The sequence below is a fragment of the Neoarius graeffei genome, chromosome 24 (genome assembly GCF_027579695.1).
Source record: "Neoarius graeffei isolate fNeoGra1 chromosome 24, fNeoGra1.pri, whole genome shotgun sequence".
NCBI classification, from domain to species: domain Eukaryota; kingdom Metazoa; phylum Chordata; class Actinopteri; order Siluriformes; family Ariidae; genus Neoarius; species Neoarius graeffei.
The window spans coordinates 16,000,555-16,027,025 of record NC_083592.1 but is presented as its reverse complement, the minus strand read 5'-3'; the positions used below and the strand labels follow the sequence as shown (position 1 = coordinate 16,027,025).

General features: G+C 40.7%; 1 protein-coding gene across 1 annotated transcript in view; it reads left to right on the top strand.

Annotated features, from left to right (window-relative positions):
* inpp5jb (inositol polyphosphate-5-phosphatase Jb) overlaps nt 1-26,471 on the top strand; it is a 66,369-nt gene that overhangs the window by 26,149 nt on the left and 13,749 nt on the right. Inside the window, exons 4-12 of the mRNA XM_060906787.1 lie at nt 48-156; nt 13,298-13,414; nt 14,627-14,802; nt 14,918-15,029; nt 20,165-20,274; nt 22,033-22,231; nt 22,313-22,450; nt 23,085-23,168; nt 23,276-23,380. Coding sequence (XP_060762770.1) covers nt 48-156; nt 13,298-13,414; nt 14,627-14,802; nt 14,918-15,029; nt 20,165-20,274; nt 22,033-22,231; nt 22,313-22,450; nt 23,085-23,168; nt 23,276-23,380 — 1,150 coding nt within the window. The remainder of the gene's footprint in view (nt 1-47; nt 157-13,297; nt 13,415-14,626; nt 14,803-14,917; nt 15,030-20,164; nt 20,275-22,032; nt 22,232-22,312; nt 22,451-23,084; nt 23,169-23,275; nt 23,381-26,471) is intronic.

The window sequence follows — 26,471 nt, the reverse complement described above, 5'->3', positions numbered from 1 at the left end:
AGGTTTTTTTTATCTGTTTTACTGACTCACTCTGTTCCTTATACCAGATTACAAGAAGTGAACTCCATGATCAATAAACGCCTGAAGGATGTCCTTTTCACTGACCAGTGGAGCGAAGTCTGCATGGACACACTCAGCCGCTTTGGATACGTATTGGTCAGCAACACACGCACACACACACACACACAGTCTACATTGCATAACTATTTACTCTTACTGCTGTTTTCACATAATTAAAATTCAAGTTATATATTACCAGATGTCTTTTTGACCATAAAGTAAGGCAACGTGGGTTTGAAATATTGCTGAGGAGGAAGTTTGAGGGAATATATGTTTAGAACATTGGATTTTGGATTAGTCCTGCATTTAAAACAGGAGCGATATCCTTTGTCATGTTTTGTGAATGCTGTTTGAAAAATTTCAGTATTAGATCAATGACTCTGTGTGTGTGTGTGTGTGTGCGCGAGCACATATTCTTTGAGGGTATGGTAAAATGGGAATGGACTTTGATCTATTCCCCCAGACAGTCTAAAAGAAATTCAGTTTATGGCTCAGCAGGGAGAATTACGCAACCTGATAGATACACAGTTACTAATTTTTTTCCCCTTTCATTTGCATTTACATGAAGCATTTCTTTGTCTCAGTGTACGTGCGTGTACATGCAAGTCTGTGTCTGCAGTTTTTGTGAACCATCAAACCTTTAGACAAAATATAAATTTGAGCGGGTTTGATACTGTATGACTCTTCTTCTAAAACATGGTCTATTTCTGGCATGTTTATGAATAGCCTAGTGATAAGCAACATTTGCGTTAACCAACTTTCAGTTGCATACAGTATTTAATTGTGTAACTTATGTAAATCAGCCTGGAATGCAAGTGAAATTAAATTAATGGACACATCTGGCTAATACAGATGTTCTTATGTTTTGGACAACAATAGTATCTAAAAGTAATAAGATATGACATTGTAACTCAGTGTTAGTTGTTTCTTATCTCTAGTTCCTGTTTAGATCACTGTTGAGTTTGCACATCTGATAGGTCAGGTGTGATTCAGGTTTCTGTAATAGTACAGGAGTTCTGATTAAAGGCAAATTATAGGTTTATACTGTAATAACGCATTCTTATGCTGCAAAAAAGTCATCTTATCAGGTGAAAAAATCTTGACGGTCAAAGTTATCTAGAATTTCTTGTTACAAGGTTTTCTTGGGGCGGCACGGTGGTGTAGTGGTTAGCGCTGTCGCCTTACAGCAAGAAGGTCCGGGTTTGAGCCCCGTGGCCGGCGAGGGCCTTTCTGTGCAGAGTTTGCATGTTGTCCGTGTGGGTTTCCTCCGGGTACTCCGGTTTCCCCCACAGTCCAAAGACATGCAGGTTAGGTTAACTGGTGACTCTAAATTGAGTGTGAATGGTTGTCTATGTGTCAGCCCTGTGATGACCTGGCAACTTGTTCAGGGTGTACCCCGCCTTTTGCCCGTAGTCAGCTGGGATAGGCTCCAGCTTGCCTGCAACCTTGTAGAACAGGATAAAGTGGCTAGAGATAATGAGATGAGATGAATGAAGATTTTCTTGTACAAGCCAGGACTGGGAAAGTTGGGAGTATTTTTCTGAAAGTAGGGCGTATAACTTGGGTGTTTGAAAATTTCATCTTTTTTGGTACAATCTGGTGACTTCTGGAGCTGCAATTGAGCCTGTAGCAAATTCCTGATGTGGGTGGAGTACAGAAGCACAGCAGGCGGGAACTGAAGTTCTTACAAACTTTTATTTTTGAAGTGTAGGTCGAGCTTTTCAGCTGATTCACTCCCACACACACACATGCATTCTGGTCGGGAGCCTCTTTTCTCTGCTCTCCCCCTCCTTTTATGCTCCGTCCCTGTAACAAACACACACATACAATAACTGACAGCAGGTGGAATGACTTAGCCACTTATCTTCCCCGACCACGCCCTCCATTCGCAGACTGCTGCTTGGCCACGCCCCCGCTGCCACAGAGCCTTAAAAAGAAATGAAAGAAAGCATTAATTTTAAGTGTGAATTATATTTTATTAGGCATTTAACACAAAATTTTTCTTTGCAGGAGGCTGAGGGTCTTCATCATCAGTCTGCCTTGGTTTCTTGGCAGAACTTTGCTTTCTCAGTGTTTTTTTTTTTTTTCTAATAAAACATTTCTTAGTAATGCAGGGTTGGACTTAAAGCAGTCCCCACTGGGAAAATGTTCTACAAAATCATAAAGGACTCCATTTTTGAAAGACCACGAAGTCCACAGAGTCGAAAATTTGAAAGTTTTAGTCAAACCCTGTACCTTCTGCATGAACAAAATCTTGCTGTATTTGAATATTAATCAAAAGCAACACAGTACATCTTTCACAGACAGAATACATATATGTAATTTACCAGCTAGGAGGTCCCTATCATAAAATACCGTGACCGAGGTCTTGAAAGTACTGACCAAGGCCCTCTGGGCTGAGGTCAGTATTCAAGGCCGAGGTCACGGTATTTCACTATTGCCGCTTTTCCACTACAAACGCGGCTGAGTTGGGCTGAGCCGTGCTGTGCTGAGTCGGGCTGAGTCGAGCTGAGCGGGGCTATTGAAGTTGCATTTCGACTACAACCGCGCTGAACCGTGCTGGCTGGAAGTGGGTGGACACATTGGGTGGAGTTAGCGAAAGTGGGTGGACGTCACATGATGTCGTTAAGCGGCGCAAACAGTGACATCAGTGATCTTTTAAGCGGTAGTCTCACGACCCGGATAGTAAACAATAAACATGGAGTCGTTAGTGTTCCTGGTCTTGGTGCTGTGGCTTGTTGTCACCGACAACGCCAACAGATACTGGCAAGAGCGTATAGATGAGGCGAGGCGCATAAGGCTTCAGAAATTCTCGTAATTCGTAATTCTTCTTCTTCCGGGTTTGCGGTGCTTACAGATCCCAGCGTGCTCGCGGGGCATGTGTGGGCATGTGAGGACACTCCTCCTCACCAATCAGTGCACAGGGGAGTGTCTGCTCACGCCCCCAGCCTCACTCAGCTCAGTTTGGCTCGCTTCAGCCCCACTCCAAAACGGTGCGAGTTTTAGGGGCTAAGCAGGGCTGAAACGAGCCGAGTCATGCTGTTCTGAGGTAGTCGAAACGCGAGCCGTGTCGGGCTGAAGTGAGCTGAAGCGAGCTGAAAAAGGGTAGTGGAAAAGGGCCATATATGGACCAACCTTAAGCTGGTAAATAATATATATATATATATATATATATATATATATATATATATATATATATATATATATATATTTTTTTTTTTTTTTCTTTACCAAATTCTAACAGAAAACGAGAGCGCCCGAAAGGGAAAACCGAGCTGAGCTGAGCCGCCATTTTGAATCCTCATTCACGGCTGTAATGCAAATGGCTTCCTCCTCGGTATACAAGTGCACTTCCATGGCAGGAAAAAAACTACATTTTGCCGCCTATGTAGTCCCCTATTTATACAAAATTGAGTCATTCAGGATTCAGCCATGTTTTTGCTCGGTGTCAGCAACAGTTACAGGTTTTCGGCTTTCTCCTGAAATGTTTTCTTTTTTTTCTTCTTCCTCAGGGTAGTAAAACTCACTTTCGCTGTGAAGACTGTCATTATCGCTATCCATGCTGTAAAATTAATGCTATTTTCCTGAGAAATGCTGGCAAAAATTTATAAGATTTTTGATAACCTTATAAATAAATCTTACAAAAAAAAGATAAATGTTGACAAAAAATGCTACTATGTTTGTTGTTGTTGTGAATGAGCGAGTCGCCAGAGGTCCATAACTGGGGTCTGTATCGTAGGATACGGACCCGCTTGCCAGCCAATCAGAGCGCAGGATTTGATGGAAACCGGACCGTGAAAAAAATAATTACTATTACTTTGAAATTTAATTATAAGATCCTTTCTGATCAAAGGATTAGTGTTTTTCACTACCCAATATTTAATCTAGATTATAACGTAACAAATATACATGCACGGGCGATTGCTCTAAGACGGGGGTCGGCAACCCGCGGCTCCAGAGCCGCATGCGGCTCTTTAGCACCCCCCCCCAGTGGCTCCTTGGAGCTTTTTCAAAAATGTGTGAAAATAGAAAAAGAATTATTGATTTTTTTTTTTAATATGGTTTCTTAGGGGGAAAACCTGACGCAAACATTCTTATGCTGTAAAAATGTATGTAGTATATTTAAAATACCGAATTTCAGAATTGGGCCAAATAGCAGAATTGCGTCATAGCCCTGCGACACACAGTGCAGCACGGTGACAGGCGAGTGGCTGTTGTAAACAAACGGTTGTGTGTGATGGGCAATGGATCCAAAAGGCAAAAAGAGAAAGATTGCTGATGAGAACAGAGGATTTAAGGAAGAATGGACAGAAACGTTTGCTTTCATTGCCAATGCTGAAGGATTGCCTGCATGTTTGATTTGCAATGAGAAGTTGTCAAATAACAAGAAGAGCAATTTGGAGCGACTTTTCCAGCTAAAACATGCTAAATTCCTTGCACTGACTTAGGCTACTTGGCATTTGCAGTAAACGAAAGAGAAGAGGATAATGCACAGAAATCGAACTTTAACTGTCTTATTTTAATTTTATTAATTTTGCTGTTCTACTGTGTTGTATTTTTTAAGCACGCTGCCTTTTAATTGCAGGCTGTTTTATTACTCGTTTGCGATTGTAGCCTATGTATTTGTGTCTGACGCCACGTAAGGGGGAGAATTAAAAAGGATTGTTTTATTTACTCATTTGCACTGACTTAGGCTACTTAACTTGGCATTTGCGGAAAGCTAAAGAAAATAGGATAATGCACAGAAATTTAAATTAAACTGGCTTATTTTCATTTTATATAGTCTACTTACCTTTTCAAAAGGCTGCTGTTTTATTTTTATAATTGCAGGCTGCGTGTTATTGCACTCTGTTGCCCAGATAAGGGGGAAAGAGAGGAGTTGTATTGAGGTTTGAAGAGGACTGCATTTCATTTCCATACTAAGGTCTGAAATTACAGGAGGCCTATTATGCACATCCCATTGTGTTTTTTTTTTCTCGAATCCTCAAAATAAAATAAAAAAATGACACCAAAAATCTGTATTTCTATTTCTTGTATTTCTATAATTTAATCAATGCAACAAAACATAAAACATTAATATTGTAATGGAAGTTAAACTTGAAGCACCAAATATTGTAGGCTACAGCAGCGTAGTCACGTGGTGCGTCATTCTCTCCAGGATGCGCTGCAGGGAAAATAAACATTTAATCATGAATGCTCATTTTGTATTTGTAGCCTACTTAGTCATTTTAATAGTAGGCTTATATAGCTAATATACTGACAGCCTATGTTGCCTTCATATTAGGCTTAAGGCTTTTAATTTTTTGCGGCTCCAGACAGGTATGGTTTTTGTTTTCTTGGGCCAATATGGCTCTTTGAACATTTTGGGTTGCCGACCCCTGCTCTAAGACAACAAGGGAGGCTCAGCCTCCTCTAAAAATGACAAACATCGTGTAGGATGAATTGTGCTAGGCTTATCTTATAGCCGGCCTTATAACATTGCTATTTCAGATCCAGAATCATAGAAATATGTGCTCAACCCAACTACAGTGCGAAATCATTCCGTTATAACTTTCCTCAGTTCGCCTAATGTGTGCGTGAGTTTTTCCCCCTCATGACAGCGCAATGCAGCCCAGCCTCAGTGGACTTCAATGGCATTTGGGAGCTATGCGCTTTTCAGTATCAAAATGCAAGACGATTATTGGACAAATACTGCGAAAACGCCCGCCCACGGAGTCCCACAGACTCCCAGCCTCAGTGGACTTCAATGGCATTTGGGAGCAATGCGCTTTTCAATCTCAAAATGCAAGACAGTTATTGGACAAATACTGCGAAAACGCCCGCCCCATGGACTCCCAGCCTCACAGTGGGAGGGAAATGGCAAAGCTTTCCGTGAGGAGACTGGTGATTGGTGAAAGCGGACGGATATTTTCTTTGATTGACAGCTCGTTTCAAATATAGACAGGCAGCGGTGAATCTCAGTTCAGTCCCATGCGGATTTGCAAGTGGTGTGGTGTATTGTAAGAGATCGGCTTACATTTCGATTTCATTCATTACATACGGTTTCTACCAGCGTTTTTAGTTTGTATATATTTTCATTGTAAATAAAGTGTAAATATAGTGTTGTCAAGTTTGCTATCTTAGTTCCAGAAATTTCATTTATTTGAGTGACTGAACTTGAACTTGAGGGGGCTAGTCAGCTAGCAAGAAAGCTGCGCACGGATGCCAAGCATTGCTGATTTAATTTTGGCGAAGCCATTTGCCAGTCTTCCTTTCGAGGAAAAATTTAAAATTAAAGAGCAGGGTAGACCAACGCCTCAAATTGACTTGGTGAAAAAGGTAGGGAATAATACTTGTTCCTTTCAGCTCTCCTGGTACGAGAAAGTGAATTGGCTAACAGCAAGTGACCCACATCAACAACAGTAAATAGGCTACTTTAGTAATATGTCATGGATGGACCAAAAATATAGAATCTATTTAAAATGTTTATGCTGAGTATATTATATTGGAATATATATTTTTCTGGATATGAATTAAACACAGCTACAATTTGGAAAACAGTTTTAAACAAAAACACAGCCGAGAACATTTCACACTACAGACTTGGATTAAAAGTGAAGGGTTATCAGAATTGTCAATAAAACATTTCTCAGTCAAAATAAGTAAAATATAGGGAAAGTGTCATTGAATGAAATGTGTGGCACCCAGCTCTATGTTTGGCTCCCCAAGGTCAGTGCTTGTGCCTATTCCAGAACACTCTGCTGTTACTGCTGAGGTTCCTGACAAAGAGCTGCTTTCAATAATGATCAATTTTTAAACAACATGCCACAATTTTAAAATATAAAATGTTAAAATATACCCCCCAACACCACCATCATGTATATTGGACAGTAGGCTAATGGGCCAAAAGAACATGTTATTTCACAGTTTGTGACCCTGCCAACAATCAGCCAGATCAGAGGCAAGAGTATGGGCAAAATTGATGTGTTTTTTCTTTTTTCTTTTAAAATCTGGAAATATCGTAACCGACCAGCCTCCCCTGTTTGAAAAACTACCAGCCACCACTGTATACATGTCACAAAAACCTACGGTATATATAACATATATATTGCAGTAGATAGGTACTTAGTGGTCACATTAAAAAAAAAAGTTTTATCTCCAAATAGCCTGAACTTTGTCTGACAGATTTTATCCTGTTTACGGTGGGCGTTCCCACGGTGAAAGAGAAACCAATCGAAACCGAACGAGTGAAAGTGATTATCATGCCATTACCATGGGAACAGTCTTTTATGAATGTGTAAGTGCATGCTCAGCGCTCCGACTCCGGTGTGACTGAGTCAGGTGACAAGTTTTATGTTTCATCTAATTTAGGTAATTTAAAAACTATAATATTATTTGGCAGTGGGCACAGAGGAAAGTGTAAAGTATAACGTTTCTGTCAGCATGTTTATCATGCTTGTATGATGAAAAGCTCGCAGAGATATTTATCTAAATACATGACCTACTCATTCTAAACCTGCCGAGCTTTGCCGGCGAAGCTCTCAAAACTCGTAGTATTTTGCTTCCATTCAAGCCTCGTTTTGAAGTCTGATCAATAAGAACGCTACATTTTTGGCAGTAAATTTGATTTTCTCTATTTAATTTCCATATATGGAAAGCGCGCATGCCGGGCACGCCCCAGGAAACTTCTGATCGTCGACAAAAATGCCCACAGAAATGCACAAAATTACTTCAGAAAACTATAAAATTTCACAAAATTTGGGTTAACATGGGTTAGGAAAAAATTTATAGGCCATGTTTGGGGATTTATGGCTGGGTTTTTTGAGAATTGCCCGTGGAAAACATGGCTGCACGGCGCGCTAGCTAAGCCTATGGTTCCAATCAACCAAAAAAAAAAAGACTGAAACAGTCTTGTTCTATTTTTACTAATTTGAAGCATTAATTTCTCATAAGAAGCAAAATGATCTGCCAGTAGTTCATTTAGTAACATACACTCACTGGCCACTTTAATAGGAACTTGTTTTTGATTCTAAGGTTCCTGTTCTTGGCTCCAGGACTGGAACCCAATGTGGTCTTCTGCTGTTGCATGCTGAGATGCTTTTCTGCTCACCACAGTTGTAAAGAGTTGCTATGAGTTACTATATCCTTCCTGGCAGCTGAAACCTTCCTGGCAGCTCAGGGGCCATTTTCCCCTGACCTCTCTTATCAACGAGGTGTTTGTTTCCATCCACAGAACTGTCACTCACTCACTCAGTGTTTTTGTTTTTTGCACCATTCTGTGTAAACTCTAGAGACTGTTGTGTGTGCAGACCCCAGGAGATCAGCAGTTTCTGAAATACTCAAACCAGTCCATCTGCCTGTTGGTTCTGGAGTTCCCCAAGGCTTGATTTTTGGACCAGCCTTGTTCCTGCTGTTTGTAAATGATCTCCCAGATGCAGTTGAGTCAAGCGATGTTGCCATGTTCGCCAATGACAGGAAGATCTACAAGAAGATCAAGTCTCTGGAAGATGGTGCGTTGTTACAATCTGATATAAACAGTCTACACGTTTGGTCGTCAGCATCCGGTCTCAATGTAAAACACAAAGAATCACAAGAAAGCTTAGACCTGTTGTATCTACCTACAGTATCCGTTAATGCTGAACGTGATTTAGGTGTCTGGGTCTCTAACAACTTAACTTGGAACAAGCAGGTGCTGGAACAAACAGCTTGTGCTAATAGACTTCTAGGTTTCATCAGAAGAAACACTCGTTACATTCAAAGTGTCTCTGTGAGGCGAACGTTGTATCTCACTCTTGTTCGTGCTCATTTTGGATACGCAGCACAAATATGGGCACCACAGTCTATTGAACTGATATCAAGAGTAGAAAGGACACAACGACGTGCCACCAAATATATCCTTAAGCTGCCATTCTTATCCACACTCTCTTACAGTTCAAGACTGAAAACTCTACTACCAGTGACTTACTGGCACGAATACCTAAACATGTTTTTTTTCTTTAAAATGACTCATAGCCTGGTAAATGTGAAGTCCAGCCTATTACCTGTTCCTCGCTGTACACGACCAACAAGATCATCAAGCAGCAATGTTGTCAAGTACACAGTACGTCAGTGCAAGACTTCTACGTACCAGAAATCATACCTAATGAGGACAACTAGAATATGGAACGCTCTAGCTGATGAACTAAACCTGAACATGGACAAACTGAACTCATTTAAATGCGTCATGCTACGCTACTACTTTACGTCACTGGACAACTACAATTGTAATGATCCACATACTTTTAAGACAGTTTGTTTGAAATGTAACTCTTGAAGAAGCCTTGCTCTCACTACTTCTTGTTGTTAGCTATTTAATGTAAAGTTTAACATGTTTTATATATTCTATTTATATTTATCTTTATTCATCAATATCTATGCATTTAGTTGCGACAAGACTTTTATTTGGGCCCACAGTAATTGGCTTAACACTGTTGCGGTTTCCCTGTCATATATCCCTGTCATATATATCTCATCTCATTATCTCTAGCCGCTTTATCCTGTTCTACAGGGTCGCAGGCAAGCTGGAGCCTATCCCAGCTGACTACGGGTGAAAGGCAGGGTACACCCTGGACAAGTCGCCAGGTCATCACAGGGCTGACACATAGACACAGACAACCATTCACACCTATGGTCAATTTAGAGTCACCAGTTAACCTAGCCTGCATGTCTTTGGACTGTGGGGGAAACCGGAGCACCCAGAGGAAACCCACGCGGACACGGGGAGAACATGCAAACTCCACACAGAAAGGCCCTCGTCGGCCACGGGGCTCGAACCCGGACCTTCTTGCTGTGAGGCGACAGTGCTAACGAACTACACCGCTGTGTCGCCCCCCGATTCCAAAAACAAAATGCAATGATGTGGAAGTTTCAAAATTCCATATTTTATTCAGAATAGAACATAGATGACATACAGTATCAAATGTTTAAACTGAGAAAATGTATCATTTAAAGAGAAAAATTAGGTGATTTTAAATTTCATGACAACAACACATCTCAAAAAAGCTTGGACAAGGCCATGTTTACCACTGTGAGACATCCCCTTTTCTCTTTACAACAGTCTGTAAACGTCTGGGGACTGAGGAGACAAGTTGCTCAAGTTTAGGGATAGGAATGTTAACCCATTCTTGTCTAATGTAGGATTCTAGTTGCTCAACTGTCTTAGGTCTTTTTTGTCGTATCTTCCGTTTTATGATGCGCCAAATGTTTTCTGTGGGTGAAAGATCTGGACTGCAGGCTGGCCAGTTCAGTACCCGGACCCTTCTTCTACGCAGCCATGATGCTGTAATTGATGCAGTATGTGGTTTGGCATTGTCATGTTGGAAAATGCAAGGTCTTCCCTGAAAGAGACGTCATCTGGATGGAGCATATGTTGCTCTAGAACCTGGATATACCTTTCAGCATTGATGGTGTCTTTCCAGATGTGTAAGCTGCCCATGCCACACGCACTAATGCAACCCCATACCATCAGAGATGCAGACTTCTGAACTGAGCGCTGATAACAACTTGGGTCGTCCTTCTCCTCTTTAGTCCGAATGACACGGCGTCCCTGATTTCCATAAAGAACTTCAAATTTTGATTCGTCTGACCACAGAACAGTTTTCCACTTTGCCACAGTCCATTTTAAATGAGCCTTGGCCCAGAGAAGACGTCTGCGCTTCTGGATCATGTTTAGATACGGCTTCTTCTTTGAACTATAGAGTTTTAGCTGGCAACGGCGGATGGCACGGTGAATTGTGTTCACAGATAATGCTCTCTGGAAATATTCCTGAGCCCATTTTGTGATTTCCAATACAGAAGCATGCCTGTATGTGATGCAGTGCCGTCTAAGGGCCTGAAGATCACGGGCACCCAGTATGGTTTTCCGGCCTTGACCCTTACGCACAGAGATTCTTCCAGATTCTCTGAATCTTTTGATGATATTATGCACTGTAGATGATGATATGTTCAAACTCTTTGCAATTTTACACTGTCGAACTCCTTTCTGATATTGCTCCACTATTTGTCGGCGCAGAATTAGGGGGATTGGTGATCCTCTTCCTATCTTTACTTCTGAGAGCTGCTGCCACTCCAAGATGCTCTTTTTATACCCAGTTATGTTAATGACCTATTGCCAATTGACCTAATGAGTTGCAATTTGGTCCTCCAGCTGTTCCTTTTTTGTACCTTTAACTTTTCCAGCCTCTTATTGCTCCTGTCCCAACTTTGAGATGTGTTGCTGTCATGAAATTTCAAATGAGCCAATATTTGGCATGAAATTTCAAAATGTCTCACTTTCGACATTTGATATGTTGTCTATGTTCTATTGTGAATACAATATCAGTTTTTGAGATTTGCAAATTATTGCATTCTGTTTTTATTTACAATTTGTACTTTGTCCCAACTTTTTTGGAATTGGGGTTGTATATATAAGAGAGATTTTTTTCAGTTATATACAGTATTTCCTGTTTGATATATTGTAAAATGTAGAAACTACACTACCGTTCAAAAGTTTGGGGTCACCCAGACAATTTTGTGTTTTCCATGAAAAGTCACACTTTTATTTACCACCATAAGTTGTAAAATGAATAGAAAATATAGTCAAGACATTTTTCTGGCCATTTTGAGCATTTAATTGACCCCACAAATGTGATGCTCCAGAAACTCAATCTGCTCAAAGGAAGGTCAGTTTTATAGCTTCTCTAAAGAACTAAACTGTTTTCAGCTGTGCTAACATGATTGTACAAGGGTTTCCTAATCATCCATTAGCCTTCTGAGGCAATGAGCAAACACATTGTACCATTAGAACACTGGAGTGATAGTTGCTGGAAATGGGCCTCTATACACCTATGGAGATATTACACCAAAAACCAGACATTTGCAACTAGAATAGTCATTTACCACATTAGCAATGTATAGAGTGGATTTCTGATTAGTTTAAAGTGATCTTCATTGAAAAGAACAGTGCTTTTCTTTCAAAAATAAGGAAATTTCAAAGTGACCCCAAACTTTTGAATGGTAGTGTGTATATGACAAAACTAATAAATCTAAACTTCAACTATTCCTGCTAGTCTAGGGAATCAAACCAGCAACCTTTTGGTCCCAAAACCACTTCTCTAACCTTTAAGCCATGGCTTCCCGGGATAGAGCAAAATATATTAGTTTACATTCATTTAATTCATTCCTTATTTGAACTCATCTTGCACACTTAGTATGTCCAACTTACCACAGTTTATATGCATGAATACACATTTTCACATACTAATATAGCCAATATTTTTTTGACCCCATTTTCTCTCCTATCACATGACAGCTACCAGTCAATGAGGATGAAGTAGATAACAAAGTTTCCCTGTTGATTGTCATAATGAAGATATGATGACAAAATTCCTGATTAGACCTTTAATCATTTTGGACTAGCGTAAGGTATTACACTCCAAGCATCTCATCTCATTTTCTCTCGCCGCTTTATCCTGTTCTACAGGGTTGCAGGCAAGCTGGAGCCTATCCCAGCTGACTATGGGCAAAAGGCAGGGTACACCCTGGACAAGTCACTAGGTCATCACAGGGCTGACACATAGAAACAGACAACCATTCACGCTCACTTTAGAGTCACCAGTTAACCTAACCTGCATGTCTTTGGGGGAAACCAGAGCACCTGGAGGAAACCCACATGGACACAGGTAGAACATGCAAACTCCACACAGAAAGGCCTTCGCCAGCCACAGGGCTTGAACCTGGACATTCTTGCTGTGAGGCCACAGCGCTAACCACTACACCACTGTGCTACCCCCACACCAAGCATTTTATTTATATTTTGTATTTTGAGTGGGACATGATTCTCCACCTGTCTGTTTCTGATTCTGTTCATTTGAGACAGAAGTACATTTAAAGGTTTATGGAATGAACGATTTCTCTGAATGGAGGATATGATGAGGATGTGGATGTGAGTAAATGAATCGAAACAGCAGGGGAATGTGTAGACTGTATACAGTATGTGCTGTCATCGAGAGATGCGGGTTCTTCCTAACTGTTATTACACCAGTCTATATACAACTGCCTTCGTAGAATTGACTTCAGTACAACGAATCACCATCTAAACCAGTGTTCCAGTCAAGCAAACTCTTCCTTTTTTAAGGAAGTCATGATATATAGCAAACCTGATTTTTTTTCTGTCAGTGAAATGAAAAATGGCTTCATGTTTAAGCAAAGTACATTGTCCTCCTTTTTTTCCTGGTCACAGGTGACGTCACAGAGAATGCAGGGTGTATTGCTGCTGGTGTTTGCAAAGTACTACCACCTACCTTTTATCAGAGGCATACAGACTGAAAACACACGCACTGGACTGGGGGGAATCTGGGTAAGTCATAGTGATACACATACAATAAATTATATTATTATCCATACAGGACACTTTTTCGATGGAACAAAAACATGTGTTGTATTCCCTTCTAGTGGGTTTCATTCATTTGGTTTGATAGCATGCAATATTGTTAGCATATCACTTATCCTACATGTATTACGTCACTCTACCCAATAGAGAATGAGTGTTGAATATGGTTTACGATATTGCATGGTTGTCAAGACAACATGACGTCACGTTGGAGACGTTAAACTTCTGCCCAAGCGAGCGACTGTGACAATTTGTAAACAAACATGGCTGCCAAGTTTGCTTCGTTACATACGGAAGATTTTGAGAGAATTTTGAAAGAGAAAGACGCATTGAACACCCGAAAGGAATGTGTATGTATAATAATTAGCTACAACATGTATGTATTAGCTACAACAAAGGACGCAGATCATCTATACCATGAGCGGTCTCCAGGATGAGGAATCCAAGTGCAGTCCATAGGGCAAAGTAAATTTCCATTTATCATGGCAATATTGGCAATAATAATTAAATAATATTGGCTGGCTTTTTTTCATGGTATATCAGATATATTCCATTCAGCTAACATGAGATTGAACTCGTCTTCGACTCGTTCAGTATCATGCTGGCTGAATGGAATATATCTGTTATACCACAAAAGCCAGCCAATATTATTTAATTATTATTATAAATAATAATATTTATAATATTGCCATGATAAATGGAAATTTACTTTGCCCTATGGACTGCACTTGGATTCCTCATCCTGGAGACCGCTCATGGCGTAGATGATCTGCGTCCTTTGTTGTAGCTAATAACTATATGGTTATACATAATGGTTTATATTGTTCTGAACTTATATAGACTCTGTAGATAACATTTGGTGGCGCAGGCTAGCACTGCTATTTCGTAGTGAGAAGGTTATGGGTTCAAACCTCATGGCTGACTGGAGTCTTTCTGTGTGGAGGATACATGCCCTTGTTGTATGTGCATGAGTTTTCTCTGCGTTCAATAGTTTCTCCTACAGTCCAAATACATGCTGATTCAATCAACTGAGATTTAGCTCCAGCTTCCTCTGTGTCCCTAATGGATGGATGTAAAAGCGTGATGCCATTTTAGATTTAGGCCCAAAGTTTTCCTGTTTAACCCTTGCCACAGCTTTATTTACTCTCTCCACTGTAAACTTTTTGTTCCTCATTCCAGGGAAATAAGGGTGGGGTAAGTGCTCGGATGAGCGTGTTTGGGCACGCGATATGCTTCCTGAACTGCCACCTGCCGGCACACATGGAGAACTCGGAGAAGCGCATGGAGGATTTTGAAAGCATTCTGCAGCAGCAGCAGTTTGAAGGTCAAGCCGCCATGGGAGTCCTGGATCATGAGTGAGACACGCTGTTATACTTCATTTGGATTTGTCTTTAAGGTTATTTCAGCTTTTTTAAGAAGTGAATTTTTTGAAGATGGAAATTTAGACTTTTTAAATTCCCTTATTCTCAGTGTTGTTTTCTGGTTTGGGGATCTGAACTTCCGTATTGAAGACTTGGAGATGCATGTGGTTAAGGCAGCTATCGAAACTAACAAACTTTCCATGCTTTGGGAAAAAGACCAGGTAAGAGACGTTGAAGTAAAAATGAAACTTGCTTGATTTTTTTATCTTTTCTTAACAATATTTTTAACTTGTGGCCCACAGCATGATGGTGCTGACCCAAGTGTTTTAAAGTGAAATTACAGTTCATTCATTCATCTTCAGTAAGCACTTTATCCTGGTCAGGGTCTTTTTTTACCCAAGGAACACTGGGTGTGAGCACTGGTTATCAGAAAACAGACTTACAGAAGACTTCAAAGACCTGAGCTCATGTATTAGTGTAAGAACTGAAAAAAAACAACAATCAGCTTGGCACAAAATGTACAATGGTGCTTGAAAGTTTGTGAACCCTTTAGAATTTTCTATATTTCTGCATAAATATGACCTAAAACATCATCAGATTTTCACAGAAGTCCTAAAAGTAGATAAAGAGAACCTGGTATCTGAGTATCTGGTGTGAGCCGCTTGTGCAGCAATAACTGCAAATAAACATTTCCGGTAACTGTTGATCAGTCCTGCGCACCGGCTTGGAGGAATTTTAGCCCATTCCTCCATACAGAACAGCTTCAACTCTGGGATGTTGGTGGGTTTCCTCACATGAACTGCTCGCTTCAGGTCCTTCCACAACATTTCGATTGGATTAAAGTCAGGACTTTGACTTGGCCATTCCAAAACATTAACTTTATTCTTCTTTAACCATTCTTTGGTAGAACGACTTGTGTGCTTAGGGTTGCAGGCCTTTCAATTACATGAAACCTGTGACGGATAACGTCGTAGGGGCCCAAATTAAGGTCAAGCGCCCAAAATACGCTACCAAAAGTAAAAAAATGCGATGTTGATTAAATAAACTTGGCTGCATAAAACTCAATGTCTTGACTTTCTTCTTTAAAAACACAGAAATTAGCAAGAATTAGCGTGTATTTCTCGTAATTGATGTGAAATCCGCACCATTCCCATGTTGTTCCGGGTTTGTCGAACTCTCCATAAGCCTCGCACAGAGCACAAATTCTCCATCAATGGCGATCGGCACGCCATGATTTCGTGGAGGAGTGAGACTCGTGTACCAATGACCAGAGCGGGATTTCCCCATTAGGTAAATCAGGTAAAAGACTGAATAAAAGAGAGCTATTCAGGACACAACTGTGTGTATTTAAGTTACAGCTTGCATCTTAAATAGACACAGTTGTGTAAGTGTGGATGGAATGAGTGACTTGGAGCTTGGTGCTCTTGTTGATGATTAACAGTGGCAGCGGCAGAGGGGGAACGGGGGGGCGACCCCCCCAAAATTATGTTGGGGGGGGCTGCCCCCCAAGTTACGATGGGAGTCCTTTGACTATTTATAAGGAAGAAAAGAAGAGAGTAGTGTAAATAAACAGCCTGCTGCGCGCCTTTGTTTGCCCTTATTAAATCCCGCTGCGTTCATGAGGTGTACAAACAGTTTTGGGCGCCCAAAAACTTGATGCTACTCTAGATCTACATGAATTTGCTTGCTGCCCTGACCACTCACTGAAAATCAGTATGAAGAGGAATTTCAAACAAATATCCATTGCAAACTTTTTGGGCTTGACAAAGGCACCCGAGTTGCTTGATGATAACGAGGTAAGTTTTCAGTATAAATTTTTTTTAACATCCCAGGTCAAATTTCGCAAACCAAGAAATGAATGACTCGCACTGAAGACTAAAGGAAAGACAGTTATTCATGCTCTTGGTTTATACCACGTAGCTGAGCAGGTATATAAATCTATTAGCTCTTTAATTCAAGAAGGTCATTGAGGACAAATTCCCGCGTTTTGTTTTTGTGTGTGTGTCGGGGGGAGCAGATTCATAAAAAAACTAAAGGAATGTAGTTTTTCCAATTTACCGATACAGCCCCATATGTCATTCATACATGCTTCAATACACCAATATCACACAGTTTTGATTTGAAAAATATGCAACAAACAGAAAAAAAGATTCATTCGCACCCAATCTGGGGTCACGACCGGTCATGTCCAGTCAGTTGGATTTCCCGGGAGCTGACAGCGGTCCTTGAAGGATTGAGAATATTACTTTCACGGGTTTATTCCTTAGTCAAAACAGGATTGCCGAAAGATATGATCGTTTTTTAGGTATTATTATGTGTTTATTCAAGTTTTCCAAGGCTATTTGATCTAATCATTGAAATATACAGTATGACTAGCACTGTGTGAAGTTTCGTTATGATACGTGTTGATGGCAACCCATGGGAAGAGGGTGTTATCCTCTCAACGATACTAAGTAGACATAATTGCGTTATCGTATCACTGGTTCTGTTTCATATAGAAAAAAATACATGGACGAAATGTACTCTAATAGAGACATTAAACTTAGCTTTACTCCACCAAAATTTGCCTCTCAAAATGCAGGAAAAAGCATTTTAGAGGGTTAAAAATTCCAAAATTTCCTAGGGGGACATGCCCCCGGACCCCCCCTAGATTTGGTGCACCTTCGGTGCACAACACGTCGCCCCCCCCCCCCCCATCCAAAACTTCCTGCCACCGCCTGCTGATAGTCTTACACACTGACCTTTCATCTAAACTAATATATTTTACCTGACTACATACTGTGAATTGCACTGCCAATTCTTGTGATGTGACTGAAAAACCTTTTGTGTCACAGGTCTGCTACAGGCTTGTCTCTTTGATGGCAACAGTGCATAACTTGCTTTTTCATTCACAGGCTCCTTTCCTCCAGGCTCTCCTCAGGCCTCAACACATCTTTTAAAAACTAACTGTATTCTAATTATTTTTGTCATGTACATGTGCATCAAGAGGGATTAATGGTGTAGACATTTTGCAATAAAGGTAAAAATAACTGTAGAAACTGCCCGGATGTGGGTGGAGCACAGAAGTACAGCAGGCTGTTATTTGCTTCAAGTTCACTTTATTTGGCTTTTCAGCGCAACTCTTTTTGTTTGGGGACAGACACTCATACACACAGACACCATCGTGTTCTGGTCCCCGATCTCCCCTCCTCTATTCCTCTCACTCCTTTTATAGGGCGCCGTCACTGTAAGAGACACACAAACACACGTTAATTGACAATAGGTGTAACGATACGACCACTCACCTTCCCTGACTCCGCCCTCCATTCACAGACTGACACTCGGCCACACCCCTGCTGCCACAATAACATTCATAGATTTCTTTATTTATTAATAACTTGGTAGCTAAAAAAGCAGCAGCAGGTTTAAACACCGAGTACTGGGAAAACAGCACTTTGCACGTGCAGAGAAGCCCAAATTACCCTGTATCACGACGGAAAAAGCCCAAATTCAGAAATACAGGGTGTAGCCCAAATTATATCATTGAAAGGCCTGGGTTGTTGTTTTGCTGCATGACCCACCTTCTCCTGAGATTCACTTCATGGGGAGATGTCGTGACATTTTCCTTTAGAATTTGCTGGTATAATTCAGAATTCATTGTTCCATCAATGATGGCAAGCCGTCCTGGCCCAGATGCAGCAAAACAGGCCCAAACCATTCAAAGATTCAAAGATTTTTTTTATTGTCAATTCACTATATATCCAGGACATATAGGAGAATCGAAATGCCGTTTCTCTCTCACCTTACTTGTAAAAAAGCAAATAAAGATTACACACCAAAAAAACAAAACAAAAAAAAAGAAAGAAACCATGATACTACCACCACCATGTTTCACAGATGGGATAAGGTTCTTATGCTGGAATGCAGTGTTTTCCTTTCTCCAAACATAACGCTTCTCATTTAAACCAAAAAGTTCTATTTTGGTCTCATCCATCCACAAAACATTTTTCCAATAGCCTTCTGGCTTGTCCACGTGATCTTTAGCAAACTGCAGATGAGCAGCAAGGTTCTTTTTGGAGAGCAGTGGCTTTCTCCTTGCAACCCTGCTGTGCACACCATTGTTGTTCAGTGTTCTCCTGATGGTGGACTCATGAACATTAACATTAGCCAATGTGAGAGAGGCCTTCCGTTGCTTAGAAGTTACCCTGGGGTCCTTTGTGACCTTGTGGACGATTACACGCCTTGCTCTTGGAGTGATCTTTGTTGATCGACCACTTCTGGGGAGGGTAACAATGGTCTTGAATTTCCTCCATTTGTACACAATCTGTCTGACTGTGGATTGGTGGAGTCCAAACTCTTTAGAGATGGTTTTGAAACCTTTTACAGCCTGATGAGCATCAACAATGCTTTTTCTGAGGTCCTCAGAAATCTCCTTTGTTCGTGCCATGATACACTTCCATAAACATGTGTTGTGAAGATCAGACTTTGATAGATCACCGTTCTTTAAATAAAACAGGGTGCCTACTCACACCTGATTGTCATCCCACTGATTGAAAACACCTGACTCTAATTTCACCTTCAAATTAACTGCTAATCCTAGAGGTTCACATACTTTTGCCACTTACAGATATGTAATATTGGATCATTTTCCTCAATAAATAAATGACCAAGTATAATATTTTTGTCTCATTTGTTTAACTGGATTTTCTTTATCTACTTTTGGAACTTGTGTGAAAATCTGATGATGTTTTAGGTCGTATTTATGCAGAAATATAGAAAATTCTAAAGGGTTCACAAACTTTAAAGCACCACTGTAGCCGAAATGTACTAGTCGCCTGAACCAAGCAGATCTTTCTGACGAAAAAACAAACACCATAAAACACCAAAATTGTCATGTTACAGAGGAAATGCAAAGCACAAAGCCATCCATCATTCTTCCATGTCAGATAGTGTAAATGATAGCGTTACCTCTGACTGCTCTGAAATGCTCAAAAAAAAAACCTTCACCATTTCAACACACCAGTACACTTTTTTTTTTAAATGCAGAGTGTATAAAGGGACCCAAGTCCCTGTGTGAGTTGTTACTATAGAAACTGCTGGGGCAAAATGATGCTTTGTAAATGTGGCTAATATTATAATCTTTAGCAGCTCACAGCTTGAAAAGCAGTGCATTAAGACACAAAGTATACTGTCATCACGGAACACATAAAAGAAAAATCATTTGTTGATTTAGGTAAATGTTTTATACTAATTTATGCCCATTAGTCCGACTATAAATGCTTAATTGCACTGTCGAGGCATGTGCACATGGACACGTTTCCATTTTTTCCGTGTTTTATATATATATATATATTTTTTTTTTTTCTATTTCTTATAGTTGAACATGGCCAAAGATACTGAGACTGTACTGGAAGGCTTTCAGGAAGGACCTCTGAAATTCCCTCCTACCTACAAGTTTGATGTGGGAACTAACACGTATGACACCAGGTACAGATGAACAAATCTGGCCTGAGTTTCCCAAAAGCGTCGTAGCACGATGCTTAAAGATCATCATTAAATGGTAGAGCGAGCATCACAATGAACACTCTCTCTCCTAGTTAAGATGCTCTTAGCGTTAAGAGGCTTTTGGGAAACCCACCCCTGAGCAGTTTAACTGAGTTATCTAAATTAGGACAAATTATGAGAGATAATAATTTAAAAGAATTAAAACCTACAGACTTAACTTTTCAGTGAAATGTCTGTTGAACTGATTAACCTCAGTGTTATACAATACTTCAATCTGCATTGAAATCTACTTCAATCTTAATTTTTTTTTTACTTAGTTTTACTGTACTTGAAATAAGACTATAACGTCTCGGCCTTTTAGATTTAATAATGTCAAAGTGTGATGCATTTATGCATTGCATTTATCTCAGTGTCTTCTTGTTTACTGTGTCTGTGGCTCTCAGGAGCAGTACAGGACTTTATGCACGAAATCACTATAGTAACAGACGCATCTTTCTACATCATGTGTGGAACTACAACCTGGTTGCTTTATCCAGAAAGATGGAAGAACATCCTAAAAATGTATACTCCCCAAAATGAGTTGATGCCCAAATTGCTCCTGGATACTGTAGACTTGCTGTAATCATGAACACTGTCCTGTGCTCGCCCCAGGACTCTTATTCACAATGTGTTCATACTGAATATCCTATCAATACAATACACTCACTGGCCACTTTTTTAGGAACACCCATACATACACCTGCTGTTTCATGCAGTTATATAATCAGCCGATCCCTTGACGGCAGCACAATGCATAAAGTCATGCAGATACAAATCAAGAGCTTCAGTTAATGTTCACAATGTTCAAACATCAGAATGGGAAAAATTGTGATCTCAAAGTATGACTTTCACTGTGGCATGGGTGTTGGTGCCAAATGGACTGGTTTGAGAATTTCAGAAACTGCCGATCTCCTGGGGGTTTGCACACACAACAGTCTCTAGAGTTCACACAGAATGGTGCGAAAAACAAAAACCGTTGAGTGAGTGATAGTTCTGTGGGTGGAAACAAACGCCTTGTTGATAAGAGAGGTCAAAGGAAAATGGTGAAATTGGTTCGAGCTGCCAGGAAGGATATAGTAACTCATAGCAACCCTTTACAACTGTGGTGAGCAGAAAAGCATCTCAGCATGCAACATCAGAAGACCACATTGGGTTCCACTCCTGTAGCCAAGAACCGGAATCTTAGAATCAAGAACAAGTTCCTGTTAAAGTAACCAGTCAGTGTAAATACTGTTTGACTGTATAGTAGCGAGTTGTAGAAGAGTAATGATTTATACTGCACTATCCAGTGTCACCCAGAAGAGGATGATGGCTTTCATTTTGAGTCTGGTTCCCCTTAAGGTTCCTGATGAAACCTACATTTGTTATACTACATATCTGCAACTTCTGGTATCCAACCAGTATTCTTGACGTTATATTATTTAGTTTTGCAGTTCTACAGGAGGCATTTTTAGAAAAGTGGCTCTCTTTTCATCTGCACGTCCCTTGTTTGATGGAGAGGCTGCAAATATTTAAGAGCCTTCCAGCTAAGGAAACATGAACATTAGAAATTTGTTTTGGTTGGCTCTGAAGAAGCACTTCAGGCAAATATGCAGAATAGCAAATTAATCACTTTTATTTTTCTGCATTTGCTTTGATATCTTAGCCATTTCTCCTGAAATCATCTTCTCCTAAGTCCATCATTTCATATTTTTTTCCTAGTGGGAAAAAGCGTAAGCCAGCATGGACTGATCGCATTCTGTGGCGTATGAGGCCAATGGCTCCAGCTAGCAATGTGCCCAAGCGTAGCTCAGTGTCAGGCCTCACCAGCGGCACTCGAGTTGCACAGCACTTCTACCGCAGTCACATGGAGTACACTGTCAGCGACCACAAGCCCGTCTCCTCCATCTTCACCTTGCAGGTAAAGCTGAGGTCGATAAGGAAAGCTGGGGTTCATTCTCTCACAAATGTCGTTCACTGTAATATCCACTGATCTCCACAGTTCCCATATAAGGTGGATATCCCTTTGGTAACGCTCATGGTAGAGGATGAATGGAGGGAAGTGACTGATGCTGTGGCCAAATTTAAAATGACGCCCAATTACTCCAGAAGTTCATGGGATTGGATTGGACTTTACAAGGTACTTTGTCTTAAGGGGAAATTATTTCACCACATTTATATATATGTATACTTTACAAATAAAAATCAGACTTTTTCTGTTTTTATATCTTTTTGAAGCTGTGTTTAACATACTTAATGGGGAAATGTGCTATATAAATAGAGCATGGATCCATAATTACATTACATTACAGGCATTTAGCAGACATCTCTTGTCCAGAGCAACATACAGCATACCTAGAGCAGCCCGGGGTTAGGTGCCTTGCTTAAGAGCACTTCAGCCATTCCTGCTAGTCCAAGGAATCAAACCAGTGACCTGTTGGTCCTAAAACTGCTTCTTTAGGCCAGGTTTCCCCCATGACCTAAAGATCGACATCTAGATAAAGATCACATAATGTGATACAAGAACGTCTGAGAACGTTTTCTTAGCTTTCAGCAATATAGTTTCCATTTGGATATCAGTGACAACACCTGGGAAGGCAAAATTAATAACATAAGCCAACCAGTAATCATTGAATTATGATAAACTGGAGATGTGGCAAATTGGCCAAATGCCTTTGTAATGTGTATATTTCTCATACAGTGAATGAAAAGTAAAATATTAGCACAGCATTTTATTATAAACTTTGCTTTTTATGCAATCCATTTTTTTCCAGGTTGGATTTAAACATCATAAAGACTATGTGAGTTACACTTGGGCTAAACAGGAGGAGTCAGATTACCTGAGACAGGAGCACCATGTAAGGCATGAAACAATAAACACATACCAACATGATCTAGATGTAGATCTTTGTTTCAGTGAAGAATGAAAATACAGCAATGGTGTTGCAACTTCCCACCTGTGCAGGTTACCTTTGCAGAAGAGGAGTTGCCAAAGGAGTCTGGTGACTACATTTTGGGTTACTATAGCAACAACATGAACTCTATCGTGGGTGTTACTGAGCCATTCCAGGTAATTATTCTTACTGAAAAATGAAAAAAAACTTTTCAAAAGATCTCATGTAATAATGAGTTATATAAATGTATAAAGAATATGTTTATGTATAGTAAATGGGAATTATTTCTTTAAAAGCATTATGTCAGTTAAATGTTGTTTATGCAGAATAGTTGCCTCACTTCTTCTTCTTCTGGCTGCTCCTGATTAGGGGTCACCACAGCGGATCTTTCATCTCCATTGCTCCCTGTCTTCCACATCCTTCTCTACCACACCTGCCACTTTCATGTCCTCTCTCACCACATCCATGTACAGTGGGGCAAAAAAGTATTTAGTCAGCCACCAATTGTGCAAGTTCTCCCACTTAAAAAGATGAGAGAGGCCTGTAATTTTCATCATAGGTACACTTCAACTATGAGAGACAGAATGGGGGGAAAGAATCCAGGAAATCACATTGTAGGATTTTTAATGAATTAATTGGTAAAGTCCTCTGTAAAATAAGTATTTGGTCACCTACAAACAAGCAAGATTTCTGGCTCTCACAGACCTGTAACTTCTTCTTTAAGAGGCTCCTCTGTCCTCCATGCGTTACCTGTATTAATGGCACCTGTTTGAACTCATTATCAGTATAAAAGACACCTGTCCACAACCTCAAACAGTCACACTCCAAACTCCACTATGGCCAAGACCAAAGAGCTGTCAAAGGACACCAGAAACAAAATTGTAGACCTGCACCAGGCTGGGAAGACTGAATCTGCAATAGGTACGCAGCTTGGTGTGAAGAAATCAACTGTGGGAGCAATTATTAGAAAATGGAAGACATAAAAGACCACTGATAATCTCCCTCGATCTGGGGCTCCATGCAAGATCTCACCCCATGGGGTCAAAATGATCACAAGAACGGTGAGCAAAAATCCCAGAACCACATGGGGGGACCTAGTGAATGACCTGCAGAGAGCTGGGACCAAAGTAACAAAGGCTACCATCAGTAACACACAACGCCGCCAGGGACTCAAATCCTGCAGTGCCAGACGTGTCCCCCTGCTTAAGCCAGTACATGTCCAGGCCCGTCTGAAGTTTGCTAGAGAGTATTTGGATGATCCAGAAGAGGATTGGGAGAATGTCATATGGTCAGATGAAACCAAAATATAACTTTTTGGTAAAAACTCAACTTGTCGTGTTTGGAGGAGAAAGAATGCTGAGTTGCATCCAAAGAACACCATACCTACTGTGAAGCATGGGGGTGGAAACATCATGCTTTGGGGCTGTTTTTCTGCAAAGAGACCAGGACGACTGATCCATGTAAAGGAAAGAATGAATGGGGCCATGTATCGTGAGATTTTGAGTGAAAACCTCCTTCCATCAGCAAGGGCATTGAAGATGAAACGTGGCTGGGTCTTTCAGCATGACAATGATCCCAAACACACCGCCCGGGCAATGAAGGAGTGGCTTCGTAAGAAGCATTTCAAGGTCCTGGAGTGGCCTAGCCAGTCTCCAGATCTCAACCCCATAGAAAATCTTTGGAGGGAGTTGAAAGTCCATGTTGCCCAGTGACAGCCCCAAAACATCACTGCTCTAGAGGAGATCTGCATGGAGGAATGGGCCAAAATACCAGCAACAGTGTGTGAAAACCTTGTGAAGACTTACAGAAAACGTTTGACCTCTGTCATTGCCAACAAAGGGTATATAACAAAGTATTGAGATGAACTTTTGTTATTGACCAAATACTTATTTTCCACCATAATTTGCAAATAAATTCTTTAAAAATCAGACAATGTGATTTTCTGGATTTTTTTTTCTCATTTTGTCTCTCATAGTTGAAGTGTACCTATGATGAAAATTACAGGCCTCTCTCATCTTTTTAAGTGGGAGAACTTGCACAATTGGTGACTGACTAAATACTTTTTTGCCCCACTATATCTCCTCTTTGGCCTTCCTCGTTTTCGTGTGCCTGGCAGCTCCATCCTCAACATTCTCCTTCCAACATGCTCTGCATCTCTTCTCAGGATGTGCCCATACCATCTCAGTCTCATCTCTCTTAGCTTAATTCCCAAGCTCTCTACATGTGCTGTCTCTCTGATGTGCTTGTTCCTTGTCCTGTCCAACCTTGTCACTCCCATCACAAACCTTAGCATCCTCAATTCCGCCACCTCCAACTTTGCCTCCTGTCTCTTCATTAAGGGTACTGTCTCCAATCCATACATCACAGCTGGTCTCACTACTGTCTTATACATCTTACCTTTCACTTTTGCTGGGACTTTCCTATCACAAATGACTCCTGAAATCCTTCTCCAACTGCTCCACCCTGCCTGCACTCACTCTCTCACCTCACTATCGCAGCCCCCATTTTCCTGCACAGTTGACCCCAGGTACTTGAATTCACTAACTTTCTTTACGTCTGCTCCTTGCATCTTCACTACACTCTCATCCCCATTCTCACTGATGCACGTGTATTCTGTTTTGCTCCTGCTCACCTTCATTCCTCTTCGTTCCAATGCATCTCTCCAAACCCAACTCAACCTCCTTTCTGCTTTCACCACATATCACAATATCATCCGCAAACATTATGTTCCATGGTGACTCTTGCCTCACTTCGTCCGTCAAGCTATCCATCACTATGGCAAACAAAAAAGGACTCAAAGCAGATCCTTGATGAAGTCCCACCTTCACCTTGAACCATTGAGTTGTTCCAACTGCACACCTCACTGCTGTTTCACTGTTCTCATATATGTCTTGCACCACTCTAATATACTTCTCATTCACTCCACTCTTTCTCATACAATACCATAACTCCTCTCTCAGCACTCTATCGTATGCCTTCTCCAGGTCTACAAACACACAATATAGCTTTCTCTGGCCTTCTCTGTACTTCTCCATTAACATTCTTAAAGCAAAAATTGCATCCAATGTGCTCTTCCTTGGCATAAACCCGTACTACTGTTCACAGATTGCTACCTCTCTTCTCAATCTCGCCTCCAATACCCTTTCCCGTAGCTTCATGGTGTGGCTCATCAATTATAACATGCGGAATGAAAAGAGAATAGTTGCCTCACTATCATGGTGAAAACTGATGTATCTGTGGCAGCCTGATGAGGAGCTCTTGCCTGCT